We start from the raw sequence: 26,270 nt of genomic DNA, 5'->3' as shown, positions 1-26,270 counted from the left end.
TATTTAAATTTATTCTTCAATGGATAAATTGTCCTTATGGCTAATTCAAAATCATAATTCAGCCCTCCACTGTGGCCACTGTTAACACGCAGGACAAGTGAAAGCAAGAAAAGCAAAGGCCTGACCAAAAAAAAAAAAAAAGTGCTTTTCAAAGTAAATACCCAACACAAAATCCATGCAATATTCCCAGTTTACTCTCAGGTGATCATGATGCTTACTTATTTTTCACATTGATATATCTTGGTGAGTTGTCACTGATCTACTATAAGGTACAAGGAACAATCAGAGCTTGAAAACAAAACTTTTCTTCCTCAACCATAAGTGAAGGAACAATTTGTACAGAAAGTTGGAGAGAGGTGGTAATATGAAACTTCTAAATTAAGGACTAATCTCTTGTTAAAAGACAGGAAATTATTTGTATGATTTTCATATGACGATGGTAGATAACTGGCCTAATACCACATAGTAATGCTAGAGTCTGAGACTTTTATATGGAGACTAAATTAATAAAAGTATGTAAAATGTCGATACAGTACCTAGCCCCTAGTTAACATTGAGAGGATGAAGATCCTGTCCCTGACCAAACTTATTAACTCCTTTTTTTTTTTGCTATCAGTCTACTCTGGCATTTTGATAACACTTTTTTCTGAGTTTGAAAATTAAGAAACAATGAATAATAAAGCATTTTTATTTTATTTAATTAATTATTGGCATTATTCACAAATTATATATACCAGAATATCTCATTGCACATTTTTCAAAATGGCTTCAATAAATCAAATTATCAAAAAGATTTTATCAGTTAGTACTGACAATAGGAAGGTTATAAAAGATCAATATATTTAAGATCAATTACACATTTAAATACCATATTGCCAGTATATATTATTACTTAATCTCAGGGGGAAAAATCATTTTTAATAATTAAATTTTGAACAGCAAATATCTTTTCAACAAGTCAATCTTTTGATTGTTCAAAAAGTATATTTAGAAGTTACATGGAATTTCGATTTGTGAACTTCAGACATAAGATTCTTAAATATCTACATTTAATTTGTCTGAAATAAATTAACTTTAATGTACTCAAGAGATTAACTGTATTTAGAAAATGAATAAATATAAATAAATCAGCATACATATCAATGTTAACCAGAATATGACTTTATTTTGGCTATTTGCTTAAATACTAACTTATTTATTTGAGGAACAAAATTTTCATCTCAACTTTAATGCAACTGCCCCTCATCCTGCAAAGATCATATTAGTAACTATCTTGAAGCTTCTCCAAAGAAGAATACATTTAATTATTAAGCCATTCCAAATTTGAGTTTCTAAACTAGAAAATGGAGTCAAGAAGATTCACGACAATATCAGAGTTGAGATTATTAGATGTCCTCAAAACCATAAGAACACTTGCTTTTAAATGATACTGCATAATGCAAAACTTGAGCACTCACTAGCTCAAAGCCAGTGATAAATAGGGAAATAAGACTATGGACAGATTGCATTATCTGAATGCACTGTATTACCAGAAGATGTAAAAAGGCCAACAACCCATCCTGTCTAGCATATTTGTCAACCTTATTTTGAGTTCTGGTATGAAAAAAATAAAGAAAAGATTTACTTGAAATTCAATCTACATGGCTAGCCTTTTTGTATTTCATAAATGGATAGCAACAGGTAACTCCCCATTCCTAGTTCTAGCTCTACATACATCTTCAAAAAACCCTAATGGAATTTTTTTCCTGTGATGCACAGATGGCCAACTCCTCAGTCTGTCTTCAAAATACAAATACTTTTACTCCAGTTATTTTAAAAATCAAAATGACATTTTTCTATCTTTTTTAAGACCATATTGCTTATAAGGCTTGCTTTTCTAATATTTCTACTGTCTCAACAAAGCAAGAAAAAGGCCTTCCTTTGGATATTTCCCCAAAATAACTAAACCAGAAATACAGAACAGTAGAGAGAATCCTCAAATGTCATTTTGCCTCTTTTGCTCAAATTTCATCAGTGAGTATGTAGAACCACAGGAGAATTATGCTATCAAATTTTCCATCACAATGTGACCTTTTGGTGAATCAAAGAAAAATCAAGTAATATATTTTATTATTTCAGAAAGCAAGGGAAAGGGTTATTAACAATAACAACACCAAATATCATATGGGAAAGTTTAAAAGTGAATTGTTCATTTTAAATAAATTTGTAAACAAAAAAAGAGAATTTATTCAGATGATCAATAATAAAACAAGCTTTATCTTCCTCAGAAGACCTTTAACTCATGAGCTAGAGTTGTCTTTCCATTTTCATTCTAGGTAATAAGTAGTTCAGACTTCCTTTATACGACTTGTATAAAGCCTGATGCTCTTCTCAAAGTCTCTGCAAATCACTAGAGATTTCTATGCTCAGGCTCATATTTTAGCTTCTACTTCAATCAAAGCAGTCCTGTTTATAGATTATCACAGCATCCTGCAAAGCAGGACCCATATATAGAAATAAGCCATTTTCCATGATTCACGTAAAATAAAACTTGGTGTTTAGTAAATCTCACTGAAGGTTTGAAAAAGAAAATTTATATCATAAATGCAAATTTAAGATTATTCATTAAAAATTCTTGTTCTTCAAAGTCACGCAAGCTTTTCTACCGTGTTGCTATGCCATCCTTTCTGTCCATCCTTTCTTCCTCAAAGCCTTTTCTCCCCTACTGTATTCTCCCCTAAACAACAAAGCAGTTTAGCTTTCTCTTTCATGCTTTATCTTTTGCTTACTAAATTTTTATCTCATACTATCTAATTGCATTCAGCGCCCAAGTCATTTAACGAGTATTTTCTTAACAAAGACAATTCCTTCTCCGAGAGAAAGTCTGAAGCCATTACTTAACATATTTTTTCCTTTTACACTCTGGTGTACTCTTTAGCATAGTTCCACATTATAAGAGTTTATATTCTAAATTGGTGTCTGTCAAACTTTCTTTTTAGCGAAAGAATCTTTTTCCACGGAACCCTAACATATGATACATATCATGGAATACATATACATATGGATTGTATTTCTTTTTAGTACTGAGTCCTTGAAATCTGGTGTGCATTTTACATGTATAGTACATCTGGACTAGCCACAGTATAGCCCTAGGCAGAAAGGCCTTCTCTACCAGGAGTGTCTGTTGTCTGGCCACCTCCATGCCTCTTCAGCTTTAATGATGCTGCTGTTAGGAAAGGTAATGAAAGAAAAATGACACAAAATACTTAGGTCAGGGAAGCCAAGAACTATATCATCATGCTGCCATTTCTGGTGTTAACTGCTAAAAAAAAAAACACAAAAACACAAAAAGGCCACTATATTTTTCATACTAGCATATTGGAGAAAAATAAAACTTTCCATATGTAGTAGATTGTATTTCAAAAAAGGCCACAATAGTATCTCCCATTTTGCATATTTTCTGGTCTGACTGCCTTTCCTCCAGCATTAGGTAGAGTTTAATAGCCTTCTTGACAACTTGCTTGACCAATTAAATGTGGCAGAAGTAATATTCTGGAACTTTTGAGGTTATGTCATAAAAAGCCTTTTAGATTTCACCTAAATTTCTTGGAATGCTCAACTTTGGGACACTCCCTCTCAGAATGCAGTTGCTATACTTTAGGAATCCCACATGAAGAGGTCACAATCAGGTAGATACTCTGGTTAGCCTCAGCTGAGTTCTCAGCCAAAAGGCAGCATTAACTGCCAACCCTGAGTGTGCTATCTTGTATGTTCAGCCCATTCAGACCTTCATATGTCTGCATCTTCACTTGAAACTTGACTGCAGCTATATAGAGACCTGATGTGTGATATCCTGGCTGAGTCCAGTCAAATCTCAGAATCATGAGGAAGAATAAAAAGCTATTGCTTTAACCACTAGATATTGGGATGGTTTCTTACACAGCAATAGTAATGTGAATACTACAAAAGTTTATTGGCAAAGACTTTACTTTGAGAAGAGCATGAAGGACCAAACCACCTTAATGCCAAATATAAGGAACTGCCTAGATGGTATAGAGGATGTGTCAGACCTTCTCCTTAGCCACAGTGATCAAGAGTTATTAACAAGCGCTTTTAAGGAGGAAGATAAACTGATATTAGTAAGTAGATATATAGAGAGAAATCTGTTAATAGATCCTATTATAAAATATGGATTTAGTTAATCTCCAAAAATCTTTCATATTCTTTAAGTCCTAGGTTAAAAATAAAACTTAATTTTTAGGTATTTTTATAACAATAAAAATACCACAAAATTTTATTAATAAACCTTAAGGGTAAACCTTATCTAATTCTAAGTATCAAGATTCTAGTGCACAATGTGTAAAGCAAACAAAAAAGCTAGGTAAATGGCCCTCTAGGAGAATTCCATTTTAACAAGGCTTATTTGTGTCTAGGTGCATTTATACTAAAATGATGCCTATGACTATGTTTAAGAAGTGACTGAAACATTCCAGGTGATCTACAATTGATATTCCCACAATGTACATGATGATCATCTGCTATTTTCAGTGGTATTGAATCACAACCATTGAATACTGAGTGATTATATAATTTACACTGCAGAAAAATCACAGGCAAATATTCATTCAGTCTCTTGTGGTTACTAAGTTTCCCTTCCTCCTTGGCAATTTTGAGTAGCAGGCACTCAGAAAAAGAAATATGCAAAATCCCCCACAAAGTTGCCAGTACCGTAAGTATGGCAGTTGGCTTACAACTGGGAAGAGAAAAAATAATTTTGTTTAGTGCATAGCAGAAATATGATAATCACTATATATGACAATCATATTGTCTTTGGTAAAAATGAAAACTCTTCCTAATTTTACAACCCTTTTACAAGTATTGACTGCTCATTTTATCTAGTTTCTGACCTTTATATAAAATCTCGAAGTTTTTAAAGTAGAACTAACTGAACTACTTGATGATACTTTTATCTTATATTCAGCTGTTCATACTGCATGTAGAAATCTTTCCATCCTTTCTCATTTGGGGGTTAATAAAGTGTTTTTTGCCTCTCAAATACTAGAAACTAAGATTTTTTTAAAAAGCTTTTATTTGGAAATAATTACAGATTCAAAAGAAGTTGCAAAAGTAGTACAGAGTTCTGTCTACCTTTTTCCCAGTTACCCACATTAACTACATTTTATGTAAATATAGTATATCAAAACCAGGAAGTTGACATATTGATATAAATTATGTGTATATTTTTATCACATGTATAGATTCATGTAATCACCAGCATAATACACAGAAATAATCTATCACTACAAATATCTCCCACTTGCTACTACTTTATAATCAGAGCCCTCCAGACCTATCTCTCACACCTGCCACCCCCACCCCACCATTCCTAACTCCTGGCAAATATGAATCTGAACTTCATGTCTATAACTTTGTCTTTTCTAAAATGTTTTATAAATGGAATCATATAGTATATGATCTTTTTAGACTGGCTTTTTTCACTCAGCATTGATGCCCTAGAAATCGATCCAAGTTTTACATACTGATAGGTTATTCCTGTTTATTGTTGAGTAGTAGCCCATGTTATAAATGTGCCCCAGTTCATTTAACCATTCACCTATTATAACAGGGGTCCCCAAACCTCAAGTTGTGGACCAGTACTGGTCCGTGGCCTATTAGGAACCAGGCTGCACAGCAGGAGGTGAGCAGAGAGCGAGCAAGCAAAGCTTTATCTGTATTTGCAGCTGCTCTCCAGCACTAGCATCACCACCTCAGCTCCACCTCAGGTCTTCAGGCATCAGATTCTCATAAGGAGCATGCAACCTAGATCCTTTGCATGTACAGTTCACAGTAGGGTTCGTGCTCTTATGAGAATCTAATGTTTGATGACCTGTGGTGGAACTGAGGTAGTGATGATAGCGCTGGGGAGTGACTGCAAATACAGATTAGCATTAGCAGAGCGATTTGACTACACAGAAACCATAATAAATCATTTGCAGACTCATATTAAAACCCTATCAGTGAGTGGCAAGTGGCAATTGAGCTGCATCTGGTGGCAGGCTTTAAGTTAGAATCTGACACTTATTTTAGTCCATGCGTGGCCTGCCTACTATTTTATTTACCACTTCCATCCATGCCTCTTTCCCATATTGTGCACTTGTCTCAGTCACAGTTTTGGCTAACCCTAGCCAAAATGAGTAAAAAACAAACATCACTGGAGAGCTTCTTTGAAAAGGGGGAAAGACCCAACGATGAGACAGCAGAAGACTCTAAGACCGCCAACAAAAAGAAAGCTGGATTTAAAAGAAAGTACCAACAGTCCTACTTAAATTACGGGTTCATTGCAAGAGGTGATTAACATTCTCCAAGCCCACTTTGTATAATATGTGGCGACCTGCTATCCAACGAAGCCATGAAACCTTCAAAACTGCTTTTCCACATGGAGACCAAGCACCCTGCATTAAAAGGCAAGTCTCTGGAGTTTTTCAAAAGAGAAAAACATGAACACAAAGAACAGAAGCAATTATAGAAGGCCACCACTTCATCAAATGTTTCTTCACTGACAGCATCATTCCTAGTGGCTAACTGCATTGCTAAAGCTAAGAAGCCCACTTGCTGCTAAGAACATCTGACGTGAAATTTTAGGAGAGGCTGCAGTTCAAAAGGTGGCATGTGTTCCTCTTTCAGCTAACACCATAACTAGATGAATTGATGAAATAGCGGGGGATATCGAGGCACAATTGTTAGAATTAATGAATCACTGTGGTATGCCATCCAGATTGACAAGTCTACTGATGTTGACAACAAGGCGACAATGCTTGTTTTGTGGGATATATTTTTCAGGAGGATGTGCATGAGGATATGTTATGTGCACTTTTGTTGCCAACCAACATCACAACTGCAGAACTATTCAAGTCTTTGAATGATTACATATCAGGAAAACTGAATTGGTTGTTTTGTGTCAGTATATGCACACACAGAGTGGCTGACATGACTGAATGTCTTTCTGATTTCACTACTTGGGTCAAAGAGGTTGCTTATGAATGTGAGTCTATGTACTATATCATCCATAGCAAAATGCTGGCTAGCCAAAAAAACTCAACATTTTACAGGATGTGAATAAAACTATAAACCACATGAAAGTACATGCCCTTAACTCACGTCTGTTCACGTAGCTCTGTGAGGAGATGGACACAGAGCACACAGGTCTTCTCTTATACACAGAAGTGAGATAGCTTTCTAAAGGTAGATCACTGGCCAAAGATTTTGAGTTATGAGAGCCACTTCAGAGATTTCTTTCAGAAAAACAGTCACCACTGGCAGCACATTTCACTTACACAGAATGAGTCGCAAAACTTGCTTACTGTGTGACACATTCAAACGCTTAACCAACTCAATCTGTCACTTCAGGGGAGAACAATTGTGTTCAAGTCAGCTGATAAAGTGGCTGCATTCAAAGCCAAACTGGAATTAGGGAGCAATGAGTGCATATTGGGATTTTTGACATGTTTCAAACATTAGCAGAGATTTGAAAGAGACTGAGCCAGGGCCTTCTTTCTCCCAGCTGGTGCATGATCACCTACCTCAGTTTTCAAAAGATTTTGAGCGTTACTTACTTCCCAGCCACAAAAGACCCTCGAACTGGGAGGGAATGAATCCATGACCCATTTGTAAATAAGCCAGGTGGATCGACTTTTTCTGTGCTAGAAGAGGATCGACTGCTTGAGATCGCAAATAATGGTGGCCTTAAAAGCATGTTTGAGACAACTTCCAATCTCCATACGTTCTGGATTAAAGTCAAGGCAGAACATCTTGAGATTGCCACAAAAGCCCTGAAAAGCCTGCTTCCATTTCCCACATCCTATCTTTGTGAAGCAGGGTTTTCTGCAGTGACAGCAACCAAAATGAGATTACAGAGTAGACTGGACATAAGCAACACACTTCAGGTATCAGTGTCTCCCATCACCCCAAGATGAAACCGTCTAATTGCAGGAAAACAAGTTCAGGGCTCCCACTGATTCTGCATTATGGTGAGTTGTATAATTATTTTGTAATATATTACAATGTAATAATAATAGAAATAAAGTACACAATAAATGTAATGTGCTTAAATCATCCTGAAACCGTCTTCCCCACCAACTCTGGTCCATGGAAAAATTGTCTTCCATGAAACTGGTCCCTGGTGTCAAAAAGATTGGGGACCACTGTATTATAGGACATATTTATTGTATCCAGTTTGGGGCTATTACAAATAAAATTTCTATAACAGTTATGTACAAGATTTTACATAGACATAAGTTTTCATTTTTCTGAGATAAATGCCCAAAAAGGTGATTACTGGGTTGTATGTTAAATCAATGTTTAGTTTTTAAATCCCTACTAGCACTGGGTATTTTTACCAGTTTTTATTTTAGCTATTCTAATAGGTATGTAGTCATTACTTACCATGACCTTAATTTGCATTTCCTTAATGGATAATGATATTAAACATCTTTTTATATGTTTATTTGCCACCTGTACTCTTTAGTGAAATGGCTCATCATGTTTTTTGCCAATTTTGTAATTAGATTTTATTTCACTGTTAATTATTGAGTCTTTTTCTTTTTTGAGATTCCTTGGGGTTTTGTACATGGACATACATGCCATGTACAAACTGATACAGTTTTATTTCTTTTTAAAGTTGTATGCCCTTTATTTCCTTTACGTCTTATTGTACTGATTAGAAATTCCAGCATTATGTTGAATAAGAGTGTGAAGAGCTGATAGTCTTGCCTTTTTGGTGACCTTAGTAGGAAAGAAAAGAGTCTATCACCATTAAGTACAATGTTAACTTTAATTATTTTATAGATTTCTAAAAATGAAGATATAGATATTTTTCTCTATTCCTACTTTTCCGAGAGTGTTTTTTATCATAATTAAGTATTGAATTTTGGCAGAAATGTGTATTTTCAACATCAGTTGACATGATCAAGTGATTTTTCTTTAGCCTGTTAATATGGTAGATTATATTGATATTCAAATACTGAACTAACCTTGCATTTCTGGAATAAACCTTACTTGGTTATGGTGTATAATTCTTTTTCTATATTGCTGAATTCTTTTGATAATATTTTGTTTGGAATATTTATATCTATATTGATGAAAGATATGCTTCTTGCTTCTGGGCATGCTTTCTCAACTTATAGGAATAAGACTCATCCTATGTCATAACTCTTCGTCCTCTCCCCTCCATGCTCTTTCTTCACTTCCCTTTTAGAATAACATTCTTTGCATTTTCTTATGCAGAACCATTTACAATTCTTCTTTTGTTGCATCTATTTATCTGATGTTGCTTTCTTGTTTTTTTACTCTAAAAGGTTCATTTTAATATTTTTCCAAATATAGACAGCTTGCACTCTAATAGAAAATCTGGTATAAGTTAGTGAAAATGTAATTTTCTACTCTCTCACTAACAACACTAGTGATAATAAAAACTGAGTCGAGTCAAGAATATTAATAATAGTATGATGTTCTGTTTATGCTGATGATATAACAATAACTGATCTAGGGCTGCCAAAGTTTGCAAGTTTTACTTTATAATAAGAAAATTTAGAAAAAGAAATGTTGATAAGGTAATTAGAAGCCTAACAGGGAAAAAGTAATACATCCCAATCTATAAGATGGGATCGTTTGGTTACTAAAAGAACAATAATAAATGAAAAAATGCACATATATTTAAATACATACATACATACATATACATATATATACATACATCGTACATGAATGTACATATATACCATAAGGCATGAATGAAATATTGCCTGTGTCCTGATAATAATTATTAATAACTGATATTTACTTGATGCCCTGTGCTAGATAATTTACTTATTATCACGTAATTATTAGAATAACTCTATAAGTAGCTCCTGTAAAATTCCAAGTGAAAGAATTGACAACCATTGTATAGCCGAACCAATGATTACACTGAGACAACCTGACTCCAGAGCCTCTACTCTTACCCAGTTTCCTTTAGTAACCAGTTGATTCATTTATTCAGTAAATATTTATTTAGCTTCTGTTATGCCCCTGGCATTGCAAAAGATGAGGATGTAAGGATGAACTAACAAGACATGTTACAAGCTCTTGGGAAGCCAGTAGCCTAGTGGTGAAACAGACATAAAATAATAATACCAAAAATTAATATATAATTATGAATTGGGTTAGAAATGAAAGAAATGTACAGGGTACTTAAAAAAGAGGACCAACTTTGAAATTAAATGACTGATGATATGGAAGGCCTCTCTATTTTATAGTTTAAAGGATAAGGAGATTTTAGTTAGGTGAATGGGGAGGTGAAAATGAGACAACATATTCCAGAAAAACATAATTTTTTTTGCAGGTACCCTGCAGTGGGAAATACCTCAGTGCTTATGAAGATCTAAAAGAAGGACACAGTGACTTCGTTCCTGATGCTGAAAGGAAATGTGGTATAGGACAAGGCAGGGCAGGGATCATGCAAGGTCTTGCAGCTCATACTAACAATTTGGAATAGTAAGCTAAGTGCAGTAGTTATAGGATTGGAGGGGTCAAGAATGAAGGATGAACCACTGCAAAAGCTTTGTAGGTAGTTTATATAATGAAAAAAGTAGGTCTAAATGACTTCTATGCTTGTCCAGTGGAGCTAAAAAATTTACAAGTGTTTTCTTCTAGAAATCTGCAAGCATGCAAGGGCTTTTCCTTTTCTCACAATACCTTGATTTAATCTTTGTAGTGCGAGTGATCAAAGGCAAAGCTCTTATTGGATTTGTAATGTGAGACATTACCCATCTCTTCTCTGAAATATGAAATCTAGTTTAGTGCAATTCGTTGCCCTTAGGGAGTTGGTAATATCACTTTTGGTATGATTATTTTTTAAAGCCCATTGATAATATATTTTAAGATGGAAAGCAATAGAATGCATGTTATATTTATATTCAGCTAGCGAGTTCTAATTACACGCTAACCTTTTACTCTTTTCATAAAAGTTATCAAGTATCCATATATTAGCTTACAAATGTATAGATTTGTTTAAAGTATAAACAAAATATTGATATGTATGTATATTTTTACATACTTAAACATTGAATATATTTAAAAAACAAAGTTATTAATAATTTTGTTTGAGTCTGGTTGTTATTTAACAAATCATATTTTATAACAAATATCACCTTTATCCCTGAAAGGCGATAGACAAAACAAAATGGTTGACTAATATAATCTATTTTATATGTCCCTTAAATACTTTTATATAGCACTTTTCTTCTTATCTTTTATAGGCAGCTCTAAAAGCCATAATTTTTCAACATAGTTTATCTATGAAAAAGAAGGAACATTTTGAAAGCAGAAAATATTCCATACCTTAATGGCATAAAATACAAAACAACTTTATCTTCTGGGGCAATTAATTAGTTCATTGAAGAAAGTGGTATCTTGCTAGCAAATAAAAGGTAAAATACTTTATTCCACCTCTTTCTAAATTCAGGAGTAAAATAAAATACAAATTTCTACTATTAATTCATATTAATACTTCTGGTTTTCTATTTAACAAAATAGGGGTTAGAAAGATCATTATAGTCAGAGAAGTTTGGGTTTGAAATCCAATTCTACTATTTACTTTCTTTATTCCCTTAGGCAAATTTCTCAGCCTTTCTGAAATCTAATTTTTGAATCTTAAATAAAAGGATAATAAAATTATCTGGTCAAATTGTTCCGATGATGACCTGAGATAAAGTATGAAAAACTTATTTTCAATCCTAGCTTCATATTATGATCACCTGGAGAACCTCAAAAAATTCTCAAGCCAAGGCTCCACCACTGACAATTAAATCAGAATCTCTGGATATAGCACTTATGCATCAGAATGTTTTAGAGAAGATCCCTGGGTGATTTTATTGTGTAGCTAGAATGAAATTGCTGATGAAAAAGCATGGTAGGCATATTATGAACGTTAATTCCATTCTCTTCTTTTTACAAGCTAGTTGCCTTCAATTTATATAAAGCTTATCCCTTCTAGAAAGGTAAGCCATAGCTATATAAAAGGCTTACTATAATTCCTTTTGGCAAAATATAATAGATAAAAGCAATGTATAGAGAATTATAAGTAGCCTCTTCTCTTTTAGATATAAATGTTAAATTTTAATTTAGCTTATCATATTATATATCAATATGAATTTATTAAAAACATGTAATTATAACAGTGGGAAGCATAGGTGAATATGGACATTAATTATTAATGTGACAGTGCTTGAGTTTTATGATAAATGCATTTAGAATTATTTGCCATTTCTTAAGTTACCATCTTTATTCTCATTTTTCAAATTGTATTGTGAAAAGATCCACATACTGGTCAAAAATTATGACACTAATAGTAAAATATATTTTTCCTAATTTATTGATTTTTAGCAATGGTGTTATCCTTCTTTCAGTGTATTAGGCTAATAATCTTCAGGTAAATTTTGACTCATTTATCTCATATTAAGTACAGTTACCAATTTTTATATTGATTACATATTTTGCATATATAGAATTAAGTATATTATTTAAATAGTTTTTCGCCTGTTCCTTTTACTATATATGGCTATAAGAAAACTTTAAATTATAGATGTAGCTCACATATTATTCTAGTTTGCATAATATTTCCATTGGAAAGAACTGTCTCAGAAAATAAACTAAATCATATTTTCCATTGTGTAGCACTACTACAGTTCATGGTGTTTACACCATTAAATATGGGTTTCAGGCAATGGTTTTTATGCATTTTAATTACTTCATGCTAAATCTTCTATGAGATACATAAGCACATTTAAGATTAATATTTTGCTATTTCTATAAAACTCTGATTCCCTTTTCTGACATGTAAATACATATTTCATATTTCATATATTTATTATATAAATATGTTTTATATTTATATTTATATTATACATTATGTTTATATAATAAATATATAAGTGCATAAATCATAGAATTTCAAAGTTGCTCACAGTTTCTGTATAAAAGTAGACACCATGACCCCTAATTAAGATTATATATTAATTTTCTATATCTGCTATAACAAATTATCACTAACTTAATGGCTTAAACGATGGCCCCCTTCCTCCATCTTTAAAGCCAAAAATGATGAATTGATTCTCTCTAGTGCTTTGAATCTCTCCTTCTTCCATCTCCCCTCTCTCTGATCCAGCTAGGAAAGGTTCTCTGCTTGTAAGGACTCACGTAATTAGATTGTGCCCACTTATTTAATCCAGGAAAATCTCTCCATCTCAAGTTCCCTGTAGTTAACCACATTTGCAAAGTCTATGGTACCGTGTAAGGTAAAGTATTCATTGGTTCCAGGGATTAGAATGTGAATATCTGTGGGTGGCCATTATTTTGCCTACCAGACAGTAATCAGCTTTTACAGGTAGATAAAACTCTTTATAGATGTATCCTTGCTATATGCAAATGAAAAGAAAAATATTTTTCAAACAAGGTACAATGCCCTCAGACTGAATCATATTCAAAATCCAAATCCACTAAGGTACTAGAAATATATTCCAAATTTGTATGAATGTCAAACTAAAACAGTTAAAAGCTGCTCTGGGACATTAAAACAAACTATCTGTGTGATAAAGTTTTGCCACTCAACAACCTTGCTTGAGTTTCTCGGGCACAAAGTATGATAGTTATCTCTAAGGAAACACTAAGTCAAATCTAGTTTCAATTTATCTTCCAGAAGAAAACTTGTGAATAAATTCATGTCAAGAGTAAGCTCTTTCATTGTGTTTACAAGACTTAAAAACATATATTAACATTTCTGATTTAAAAAAAGGACCAAAAAATACAATGGGGCAATTAGCAATTTGTAGATCACTAAGTCTTCTTCAATTAATTGTTAATATAGCCAATAGCTAGGCAAATCAACTACACAAGTTGCTTATCTGTATCTCACCCTGCTAAATATACCTTAGCACAGGAGTAAAGCTAAAAGTTGGCCTTTGATACTAAACTTATATCACAATGGTAAGATAACATTTCTATTCAGAGCCTAACTATAAATTCACTAAGAAAATATTGAATATATTTCAACAGTAAAAGGTTCATGTCCCAATTCCAATGGGGTTGGGGGGTCCCTGAACCATCAAGCAATCCTCTGGACACCAACTAGGTATCCCTATGATTCAACTCAATTCTAACATTATCTATTTGGAGATACACTGGTTAAGTGTTCAGTCCTAAAAGCCTGTCTCCCATTCTCTACTTCAGATACCAGTCACAAGCTCAGGTTGTTAACTGTACTTCTGACAGACTGGCTATAAATCAGATGTTTCCATAATCTACTCCTCAAGATCCATTAATTTACTAGAGGCTCAAAGAACTCAGAGCATTTTATTCACTAGATTTAACTTTTATAAATCAAGAACAGCCCGAGGGAAGAGGTACATAGAGCAAGGTATAGGGAAAGCGTCCTGAGCTTCCGTGCCATATCCAGGCATGCCACTTACCCACATCTCCATGTGTTCACCACCCCGAAAGCTCTAAACCCAGTCTTTTGGATTTTTATAGAGGTTTCATTGCATAGGCAAAGTTGATTAAATCATTGGCCAGTGGAGACTGCACTCAATATCCAGCCCCTCTCCCTGCCCTGGGAGTTCAGGGGGATAAAACTGAAAGTTTCTATCCTTTAATCACAGGTTGGTTCTCCTGGCAACCTGCCTCCATCCTTTGGTCCAAAGTCACATCATTAACATAACAAAAGATACCTTTATCACTCTCATCACTTTGAAAATTTCAAAGGTTTTAAGAGTTCAGTGCCAGAAATGGGACAAAGGCCAAATATGTATTTCCTGTTATAAATCACAGTACCACAAATGGAAATTTATCTATAAAGATAACCCAGCTAAGGTGATATTATGAGTGACTCATAATTGATTAGCATTAAAGAAAGAAACTTAAATTGAAATTTGGCTTGTTTTGAAAGCAAAGAAATTATGTTTCTCAAATATTTGAAAAAATCCTATTTATAAATTAATGGTTAGTACAATGTCTTATATCCCACCTTTCCTTCTTTCCCTTACATTTCATCCGAGCTGAACTGTTTATATTCTCCACACCAAATACACTATACTGATTCCTACTTCTGTGCCTCTGCACAAGCTATTACCCTTTTTGGGGTTCCCAAATTTCCATGCGTCAAAGCCAGCATAAGAACTCTCCTCTGTGAAACCTTCCCTGATTGACCCCAGGAGAGTTAACCACTTCCTACTTGGTGCTGTTATTGTACTTAGTATAACTCGTGTCACGTTCTGTTTCACTTGTTTATTTATCTGATTCCCCTTGACAACTAAGACTGTGACTGTTCAGACTGAAATCACCAATTCTCAGCAGTGTTTCTAGAAGATTATGTGACTAGAAATTGCAACACTCAGAGAATTTAAATTCAAATTTTATATTTCAACTATCTTATGTCCAGTACAGAATCTGTCTATAAAATATGTTAAATTCTTCTTAAAATCCTTCATGTGTATTATCCTATCTATAGTACATATACAGTCACATAATTTCCAGGTGGTCATACATCTTGGTCTGCTTGGAAAAATCCTGACTTATGCCTTTTGTAGATCAGTTAAGTCCTGATAACTATTTTAGAGTCACCTTTTTCCTCTCAAAAGTATCACGGTTTGGATGATAAATTACATGATTACCCTAATAATTTTCTGAACATTATCAGTAGATAGTTAAATACTATAAAAGGCCAAATATACTGTCCATAGTTGTTACCATGGGGTAATATCCCATTGTTCAAGGCCTACTAAAAAATTTTTTATTTTATTTTTGTGATTGTTATAGTAGATTCTGTGGTGCTTCACTGAGATCCTCTTTTCAGCTAGAAATATTAGCTACTGATGGCTCACAGCTCTTTCTTCCCCAAGGAACTGCCCTCATCCAAGGTTATACTGCTCTTAGGCAAGACCCATAAGTAATGATTGGCAGTTGCAGAAATAAAAAGATGCTTCTCCATCTAACTGTGGGACAACTGTGAAGGACAATTACAGCTCCAGGGATCCCCATAGAATTGTATTACAAGTTTCCTTCTCCCTCTGCCCAATGCTATGTTCTTCAATTCCTTATACATGTGTCTCCCAAGAGAATGCTCCTATAAACCTACTTCATGCTAACTTTTCTCTTAGAGTCGGCTTCCAAGGTACCTGATCTAAGACAATAATCTTTCTCTTCATTCTAATATCATCTGCTAGGTAGGAACTATGCTAGGGTGAGGATCCTTATTTTTTTGTCCAAGTTTGAACCAATACTTCATACCAGAAGTCTTGCTTCCTACTTCATTGCTGTCATTTCTATCATTTAAACTGTTTCTCTTTTTATGTAACAAAGAACTTTGAGTAAAGTCCAATGTTTAAAAAAAAATAGCAGTAATTTCCAAGAACTGTATAAGCATTGCCTATACTCTGGAGATTAAAAGCCTTAGTTTCTTGGGAAAGGATCAGTTGAAACAATCCACAAAGTGAATGACTGACCTGCTTCACAAATATTGAAATCATGGCTGTTTCTGCTTGAAGGCAAAATATTAAGACAAAACACTCTTAGCCTTTAGGCTCTTTGGCCTAGAGATTATAACCTTCAGGGACTTTCACTGCTCTCTGCATGGACTCTAAGTCTTGTGACTTAGGATATCTTCTATTAATTTTCAGCTATTTTTATTTTACACAAATTACTTTATTCTCTTCCTGTGTACTGGCTCTATCTAGTTAGTCTCCCCACTTTTTTTTTTTTATAAAATGGCTGCCTACTTTTGTTATTTTAGCTTCTCTTATTAATTCAATAATCATGTAGCTTGCATACCTGTAGGACTCTATTAACTTTTACTTTTAAGAGAGATTAGAATATTACAGCACAAAGGACAGATCTATGAGTAGAATCCATTCCCCCAACAGAGAAATCTAGATGCCTCTTTTTCCCCAATGTACACTGCACAAGTCCCTCTGAAATCCCAAAGTGAACGTTATATGCCAGATTTAGATAAGCACAAACTTCACTTGCCAAAAAAGATTTGGAGTAATTATTTAAGAATCAGTCAACCAAGTAACTCAGGAACATTTTGGAGAGGAATAAGACAAGACTCCAAAGCAGCTCGGAATATATAATAGTCAAAACGATAATGCTATTTTTTCCAAAACAATTCCTAGACTTAAATACCTGTCTAATTCTAGTCCTTAAATTAGGCACAGAAAAGAAAGCAAAGAAGAAAAAAAAATTTTTCTCATTTAACCATATCCCCACCATTTATTATTTCTCTCAACTCCTTGATTGCTGTATTTTTGGCTCCTATATCCCAGCTTCAATATCTGTCTCCAGTCTCTTTAATTCTGACAAATCCTTTATATTTTCTTGCACTTTGATCTCATGTTCTAATCTGAGCTTGGTTCATCTCTGTTTTTGCCATATCTACTATGTAAAAATCTATATAGGATACTATTTATTTCTCTCCAGTTGGCTGAGTTTGTAAAATCCAGGTATCTATAAACTGTAAAACAAAGTCTCCAACATAATCAATCACTCAAAAGCCAGCCACCACCATGGTATAACAAACAAATTTAAGAATATAAATATGTAAAGCATCTAATACAGTACCTGATCACATAATGGACCAATTCTAATATGCATTGCAAGCCAAAAAAATAATAAAAGAAAGAAAGAAAATAGATTGGGAAGCTGCCTTCATATTTTTAGAATTTTAATTTTAACCTGTCTCTAGTAGTCAAACAGTCATTGCATATAGATCATCCTAACTGCTTTACCTTATCATCATGATAAATAAGGCTGAAATTATTTTCAAAATGGATTTTTAGGACAGAGATGGAGGCCTTATATGGAAGAAAAACTCCAGAACATATCTTTGTTGGCTTTATTGAATCTTTATAATTCCCTAAGTCAGGAAATGCATTAACTCCAAGACATACAAATGAAATACTTCTCTGAATAACAAAATCCACTCCATTTGATTAGTTACTCTCTCAGCAAATATATAATGAGAACAAACAATGAGCTTTCACATAAGACACTCAGGGAAGAAAATATTGGGTAAGTGAGAGGTCTAGGAATACAAACTGATCCCTGAATGCAGCCCAGGCCTGACTCGTTTACTCTAGCAATGCCATCTCCTGCTCAACTCTCTAATACCTACCTATAGTATAATATTTATCTAAGAGTTAACTTCACCAATAATTCTACATCACCTGAAAATCCTCTCCGGCAAGACATCTAAACTTAAGAACATCAATATAATTTCAACCCACCATCATAAAAACAACCATGTCTGCTGATTCTTAGAATTAAAACATGATGGCCACCCACATTTAGGTCTATTTACCTCAATTATAGAAAGTCATCATTAAAAAAACAAAAAACAAAAAAAACTGATTTCCCTCTACCCTTCCTTCATCAGAGGGCCTCCCTGTTCTGCCCCATCCACATGAAGAATTCCTTAACTACATCGTAAATCAGAGAATATGAACTGGATCTAACCAGTCCTGGAACTATAACAAAATCAGCAGAAATATCTTAGTAAAATATACTCCTAATTTTTAAAAGATAAAAGTTAAATTTTCTCTGATTCCGAATGTTCTCTGAGGTATATTTTTCAATAAGTAAAAATCCTGTTTTTGGAATATGGCCAGATGTGAATCTAAATGCAGAGACTGTGATGAGAAAACTTTTTTTCTGAATATTCGCATTGAATTTTAGAGGAGACCTATACTTTGCAAAATTAGACATTTTATAACAGGCAGTTCATCATATAAATTTAGTAGGTATTTGAAATTCATTTAATGTCAGAGAAGCTGTTTCTCCATTGCATGGCATACACAAAATGCAATAATTTCATTCATTCTTTCATTTATCCAAAAACACAATTCAGTTTTTTCTAAATGTCGGGCATTGTGCCTGGGGCTTGATATAAAATAGTAAATAAAACAGATATGCAACCGGCCTGCATGAAGCTTAAAGAGAGTGAGGGATACTAACTAAAATAGATTTAAAATGTAAGAATTGATGCTGATTCCACAGAAGGGACTAGGGAAGACTGGTATAGTATATGTCCTGGGCCTCCAAGACGTCCATACCTTAATTCCCCAAACCTATCAATATGTCACCTTACATAGCAAAAGGAACTTTGCAGATGTAATTAAGAATTAGGGCTTTGAGATGGGATGTTTTATCTTGAATAATCTCAAGAGCCCTATATAATCACATGAATCCTAAAAAGTAGAGAACGTTTCCTGTCTACAGTCCAAGAAAGAGATGTGAGAGGATAGAAGCAGGGTCAGAGAAATGTTACATAGCTGGCTTTGAAAGTGGAAGAAGAGGGATGTGAGCCAAGGAATGCAGGTGGCCTCTAGAAGCAAGCTGTAAAAGGCAAAATATTGATTCTTCCCTACAGACTTGAGAAGAGAATGCAGCTCTGCTGACATTATCATTTTTAAGCCAGTGAGACTTATATCAGACTTTTGACCTACAAAGCTGTAAAATAATTATTTGTGTTTTCTAAGCCACTGTCTGTAGTAAATTTTTACAGTAGCAATAGAAAACTAAGTAAATATATACATATATTTATATATGAAAACTTATTTATATATAAAAATATGTATATATTATATATAAGACATATATTTACAGATATAAAAATTTAAAAGTAAAATATTTGGGCAAACATATATAATCATTAATATTAGTATTAAGTATTAGTATTAAATGGTATTAGTATTAAGTATATGTATTAAAGGGTTGTCTGATTTATCTGTTATAGACCCATCTGGTCTCATTTCCTTCTAGTTCATACTAATGTGACAAGATACTAAACTTATTGAACATAGAGCTTCAGTGAAAAAAATGAGATCTGCTGCTCTGTTAATGAAGTAAAGTTATTTAGACTCAAACTGATCATGTGAACTGACCCTGAGAATAATATAAACTGTATTAATTTCTCACTTCTCTGGACTTAAAAGACTTGTAAAATTTGAAGCCTTGAGATCCATAGATTCTTATATAAGTATTACTCTTTCTTTAAATTTTCATGGTTGTCTTTACTGTTTGAATTATCATCAAGCATTTTATCTTTACCAACATAGCTCAATTACAAAAGCTTCTAACTTATCTGAAAAGTGAACCAAGCCCACCAGAGCAGATCTCCAGACATCACCAAATGAGACACAATATTTCCTAAATTAAGAAGTTGAGGATTTAAGTACAGCGGCTGTCCTAAAATATTTGAGTAACTGAGAAAGATTTGAGTTCAGCTAGTTTCAGGAAAGTACACTCCCTTTCATAAAAGCTGATGAAACAGTTAAAGAGAAGCATCATTTGTGATATGAACCTAGAGTAAAAAATAAACCTGAAAATGTGTTTTGATCATTTACTCCACACTTCTCCAAATTGGTTCCTGCTGTTCAATTCCAATGTTCATTTATTGGCTCTGTCACATACTAGCAATAGGCCCAAAATGCTGCACTTTTTATATAAAGAAAATATTACAATGCTCTTGGTGTACTTCATAAATCTGTAAACTCGTATTTTTTATTATTAATGGGTTGTATGTATCAATAAAATGTTAATATAATGTGTACGTAAATGGGCTTCTGATCATGTGGACCACCATCACATAAATTTAGCTACTGCTGCTCTAACCTCTACTCCAACATCAGAGCAAATCTCCAGACATCACCCATACACACAACATCTTTCATTCCCTAAAAAAAAAAAAAAAAAAGTGCCTTCCTCAACAAGTATTTAACATTATGCCCTAGGAGAAAGGAATACATAAATATACTTAGATCACCCAAAGAACAAGCTTTCTCACCTCTGTGCTCCTCCATTCATTTGTTCCTATTCTGACCATTATCCCTTCTCCATCTATTCTCCACAGTTATCACATAAATATAACAAATAACTACAAATTAATTATATCAGGTACATGGTCATTTTAACTTAAAAAAACTGAGAAGAAGCAAGCACTAAATTCAATTTACCTGTATCCAGATAATAATTACTGAGCACCTGCTACCTGGAAAGCACTCTCTGTGCTAAGGGCCAGGGGCACAGTCGACACTCTCCTAGAGCTCCTGTCTAGTGGAGAAGGCAGATGAGTAAACAGAGGAATTCAATCTTGGTTGAGAGTTCTAAAGACGGAAATACTATGAGGGAGGGGTATTGCAGGAGGTGTTTGCACTCCTTTGCCAGAAGGGGAGAAGAGAAAATATGGGGGAAGGAGAAAGAAAGAAAACAGCCTCCATCAGGCATAAATAGTGGTGCAGTCTAATCAATTAAATAACAAAAATATTTGGATTCCTATAATTAAGTATACCCTTAAAAAATTAAAATTAAGGTAATTATCTGGACAAGCAAAAAAGAAAAGCTACTTACCTTTGATCTTAATTATTTAGATAGTATGAATGAAAAGGTATCTTTCCACTTAATTCTTCTAAGACAGAATTTGCCTTGTTTTAAAACCAAAATATCTAGCAGAAGGATATTAGTAATATAAGTTTTGTGTACTTGACAAATGGGCCTTGAAACTGAACTTCAGATTAAATCCTCATTAAAAGAAAGAGCAGTAAGACATAGAAAAGTACAAACATATTGTAATGACTTGCTTAGCATATTTGATGTCTGAAGTAGATACTCTTTAAATAAAGTCTATCCTCTACATAACAAAATTACATTTCAGTAATAATCGTTATTTTCGTGATTTGTTCTTTAAAGTGACAATTTTCAAAAGAATAAATTTCAAAGTTATTACTTGTATTCAATGAAATATTTTATGTATGAAATTTACATTTACCTAACAAAAAGTTTCATTGTTATAATTTTTAAATTAAAAAAATTCCAAGTGATCGTGAAAAATAATAGAATTGAATAAACTCTATTTCTAGTTCTTTGTCTTTAAAATTACTGTGTCCTCATTGTTTATTTTGAATATTCTATTTCAATGTAGAAAGAATGTTTATTAAAAGATCATCATAAAAACATGTTAATTTGAATCATATATACATATTTTTAAAACAATAACCACAGCAATTGCTTAGAACTTAGAGAAACAAAAGAATTTTGTGAAAAACATTTTATCAGTGACATTTAGAGTTGCTGGTGCATGATGACACTATAAAATAGACCAACTTTTAGTTCGTTTTATTATTGTTTATAAATTTCTAGAGACAATGCACCTTCTTAATGATTCTACCCAGGGCAGAATGCGCCCATAACTTCACCCTTGGTATGAATAATTTTTAACCTAAATAGTTTTTAAGCTAAAGTAGAAAAAAGCCATAAAATCACCACTATTTCTATGTGATATATGTTTATTATGTAGAGGACAAGCTTCAGGGGCCTGTAACTGCACACAGGACTCTGTGCTCAAAAAGGAGCCTCACGCTTGGCTTTTAATGCTCTGCTACCATAGTCTTGAAATTATAAACAATTTTACTTTGAATTTGTGTTTAGAAGTGAAGTCTGATGGGGAAACAAAGCACATGCCCTATACTCATATGCAGTCCTGCCTCCCAGTGCTTTCCGGGAAGAGGTCCTCAGCCACCTGTTCCCCCACCCAGTGACTGCTGCCACCCTCCACTCCCGGTGGGGTCCTTGGCACAAAGCAGAGTGGGTTGGGGACATGGGTCAGGGACAGGGACACCTGTGAGGGCCTGCAAGCTCCTACAGTAACTCTATGCCCTAGAGAACTTAATATTAAATAGTAAATAAAAATAACCTTTATTAAATCAATTGAAACTATAGAAAAAGCTGCTTTCTTCCTCCTATTTTTGAAGAAGAGGTCTTGAGTTTTCATTTTGCACTGGGCTCCACAATTACATAACCAACCCTTCCTTTACACGTGAGCTGAGTATATGTATGTACATCCGTTTGTGTTTGTATCTAAAAGAATAAAATAACTCTATCTACATTTGGTAGAGGGAATTTATCTATAATTTTATAATTTATAGAAAAAATAAAACTTACATGTAACTTTACTATATCTGTATCTATAAAGAGAGAATACAAATTTAATAGCTTACAGATCAAGGGAGAAGAAATTCCAAAACAATATTATCTTCTGAGTTTCTTGTAACCAATGTATTCTCTTAAAAAATCTTTCATGAAGAATGTATTATATGCTAGAAATAAGGTTATTATAGCTTCAGAAGCAGGACATGACATTACTAATATGTTCTCCTTATTAACAAAACCTGCTTTACAACTTTGATTTCTTGAAAGGCAAAAAATTGTTTGTCAGGAGCCAAAGTCACCAAATATTAAGAGTACAGAGATATAGCAAATGTGTTGAAGGGTCCTTAATACTAATTTTAGGACATTTCAATTATTTACATAAATTACTTATACTGAACAGTCCAAGTTATTCAGTTTCACATCCCGAAATTTATATGATATGAAACTAAGAATTTTCAAAACATACCTTCATAACCCTTGAATCATTCCACTTATAATAAGGCAGATGAACAAAACATTTTGTTGAGTTCTATTATTTAATAAGGCTTCATGACCACTATATAGTTGACAATGTCTTCAAGAATTCCTTCTTCATTTTAAAAGTGACACTAAGATTTAAATGTAAGGATAGTGATAGATATTCCAAGTAAATGTAGCTATACATATATATGAAGGCTATATATCAAATGAAACAAAAAAGGATCTTGAAACAACTATTTTTGCATTTGTCTAAATTTAAACAGCATTTCTAATATTCCTGAGAGATTAGATAAAATTGCAAAAAAAAAAAAAAGACATAATGTTGCATTTGAAAAAAGTTAAGAGCTATCCAAACTATATGAGCTCTTTACACCTTGAAAAATGGTCCCTGATCCCTGAAGCACTGACTTTATCTGATACTATCTAAATTTTAACTTTGATATTCACCAACTTCATTCTGAGCAACCTGCCCTTTTCTTCATCTTGTTTTCATCCTTTAAATTGATGTGCAACTCCAGTTCCTTTTCTCCAATCTTGATGCCCTTCTTCAACTAATATTTAACAAAACAATCATATGCAAATAACCTTCTGGCTGGATTCCATCCCTTGAAACTCCTATCTCACTGCTGTATCCTGTGAGCAACCTAAGGAGAACCCACTCAAAAAGCCAATCTATTTAAAATCATCTACTAATTTGTAATTTATCACATTTGTACACAGAAAGAAACTCAGCACATACCCAACATATGGAATAGGTGAAACCAGCTACTTACATTGTTCATATACTCTGAAAGCAGATCTTGGAGAGCCTGGCGAATGGCATTGCATTCTGCAATAATCCGCTCTCGATGGAAATCCCTCGTGCATGAAGAATCAGCCAAAAGAGCAGCCCCACTGATAATGGCTTCAAGACGTTTCTCTAGTGATGGTCTTATTTCCTCCTCAGTCACTGAGAGTGGATCCAAGACAATTAAATTCTAAAGGAAAAACACATTTGGATAGTTAGAACTCCACAGCATTCTATTTTTATAAAAAAATAAATATTATTTTGTTTTTACATTTAGAATTCAGATATAATAATAAAAAGAATTGCAATTTTACTGCCTCCCCCAGTTTATGCATAATTCTATGTAGCAATTATTATTAAGGAGAGTGACAAAAATTGTACAATTATCAGCATCAGTTCTAGTGTCAGACAAACCTGTATTCAAATCTTGCCTTTCCCTCTCACCAAAAGTGCGAGCTAACTCAGGTGTCTCATGCACTCCGAGCCTCATCTTCCTGATCTTTAAAGTTGATATATTAGTGTTGCTTGTCTCATAAAACTGTTATAAGAACAATATGAATGTTTAATGCCATGCCTTGCACATTAACTATTATTTACAATAGTCGTCTTTATATAGAACTTCATTGTTTACATAATATTTCCCCATATATAATCATATTCTGACAATACTATAAAGAAGTAGGCAGTAAAAACATTGTTAACCACACATTTCAACTGATAGTGAGTGAAGGTGAGACTGTCTTGCCCAAAGTTACTGAGCAAATAAACAGTGAAGTTCTGACAAGTATCCAGGTCTTAGAATACCCAATTCAGTATTATTTCTATTATTCCTCACTGGAAATCATACACTCTAATTAACTTTAACACTAACATATCAAAGAGAATTCTGAATTGTAATTATTCATTGAAAAAGTAAAACTCCATTGTCCTGTTATCTATTATAACTTCCAGCTATTTTCCACTATTGGAAACTGACATGGTATATTTAAGGTTTCCATTAGATATAAGTCTTCAAGCAATAGAAGTCAAGATAATCTATAGTCTCTGAAGAAAAGATGGAAGATTTGAGGCTCTAAGGGTCCTTTATTAAAATACATCAAGAGCAAAAGCCTTTCTAAAGTTTAGACATAATGTTGTAACTGGAAAAAGAGTTAGCATCAAATAAAAGCTCTCTGAATAACCCTTAACATAAAATTAAATCATGAAATAATCTTCAAAATGTGTGCATATGTGTAAATCTACACATGCACACAAACATAAACAATGAAAATATTTTATTTTCAGAGTGCGTAATTTTATAATTAAATTTTATATATACAGATATAGTGAAAAGTATATGTATGTTGTGTGTATATATATAATCTTACATTGATCATTATATTACATTATGATAAATATCAAAAGTAGCCAGGATAAAATTTTAATGCTATAATTCTAGGGCCAAACTAGAAAGAGAAAATTATTACAGAAAAAGAAATAGTTAAAACAATTAGAAAAAAAGAAAATTAGTACTGAGTAATGTTCACATATTATATGTTATAATAAATAAAATATAAACTCTTTTTTACATAGAAAAAAAGTAAGGAAAAAAGGAAAATAAATTTACAAATGCAAAATTTAACATTTTCTTTATCTAATACATAATCTTTTTGATGAGACAATAATCCCAATCATGGATAGGCTTTGGCCATCAGTCAAGGATTAATTTACATTTAAAACTACCTCTTAATTTCACTCACTTTTTTTTTTTTTTTTTTACCATATCTTCCTTTGGCTCACTAATTTAGTACAATTCCACTCCAATGTTTCATAACAATAATTAAACCAATTAAAAACGTTTTTTTGAAAATGTACCTCTAATATGATACCATCACTAAGAAGAGACACTGAAGGTAACACAATTGTTCTACGATTGTTCATATGAAATTAGAAGATGTAATAGGAACAGTTAACATGTCTCTAGTATTGTAAGAGTACAAAAAGTTAAATTTGAAATGTTTGACTATAAGAACTG

The 26,270-nt window shown here is 33.2% G+C and overlaps 1 protein-coding gene across 2 annotated transcripts in view; it reads right to left on the bottom strand.

Moving 5' to 3' along the window:
* The window catches only part of CTNNA3 (catenin alpha 3), a 1,378,877-nt gene that overhangs the window by 1,003,417 nt on the left and 349,190 nt on the right, over positions 1-26,270 (bottom strand). For both annotated transcript variants that reach the window (XM_006915590.2, XM_006915591.2), the window contains exon 7: positions 24,243-24,446. In XM_006915590.2, the coding sequence (XP_006915652.1) occupies positions 24,243-24,446 (204 nt within the window). The remainder of the gene's footprint in view (positions 1-24,242; positions 24,447-26,270) is intronic.

Source organism: Pteropus alecto, unplaced genomic scaffold (genome assembly GCF_000325575.1).
Source record: "Pteropus alecto unplaced genomic scaffold, ASM32557v1 scaffold155, whole genome shotgun sequence".
Lineage (NCBI taxonomy): Eukaryota > Metazoa > Chordata > Mammalia > Chiroptera > Pteropodidae > Pteropus > Pteropus alecto.
Note: the sequence above shows the minus strand (reverse complement) of the source record. Positions and strands in the feature narration are given on the sequence as shown.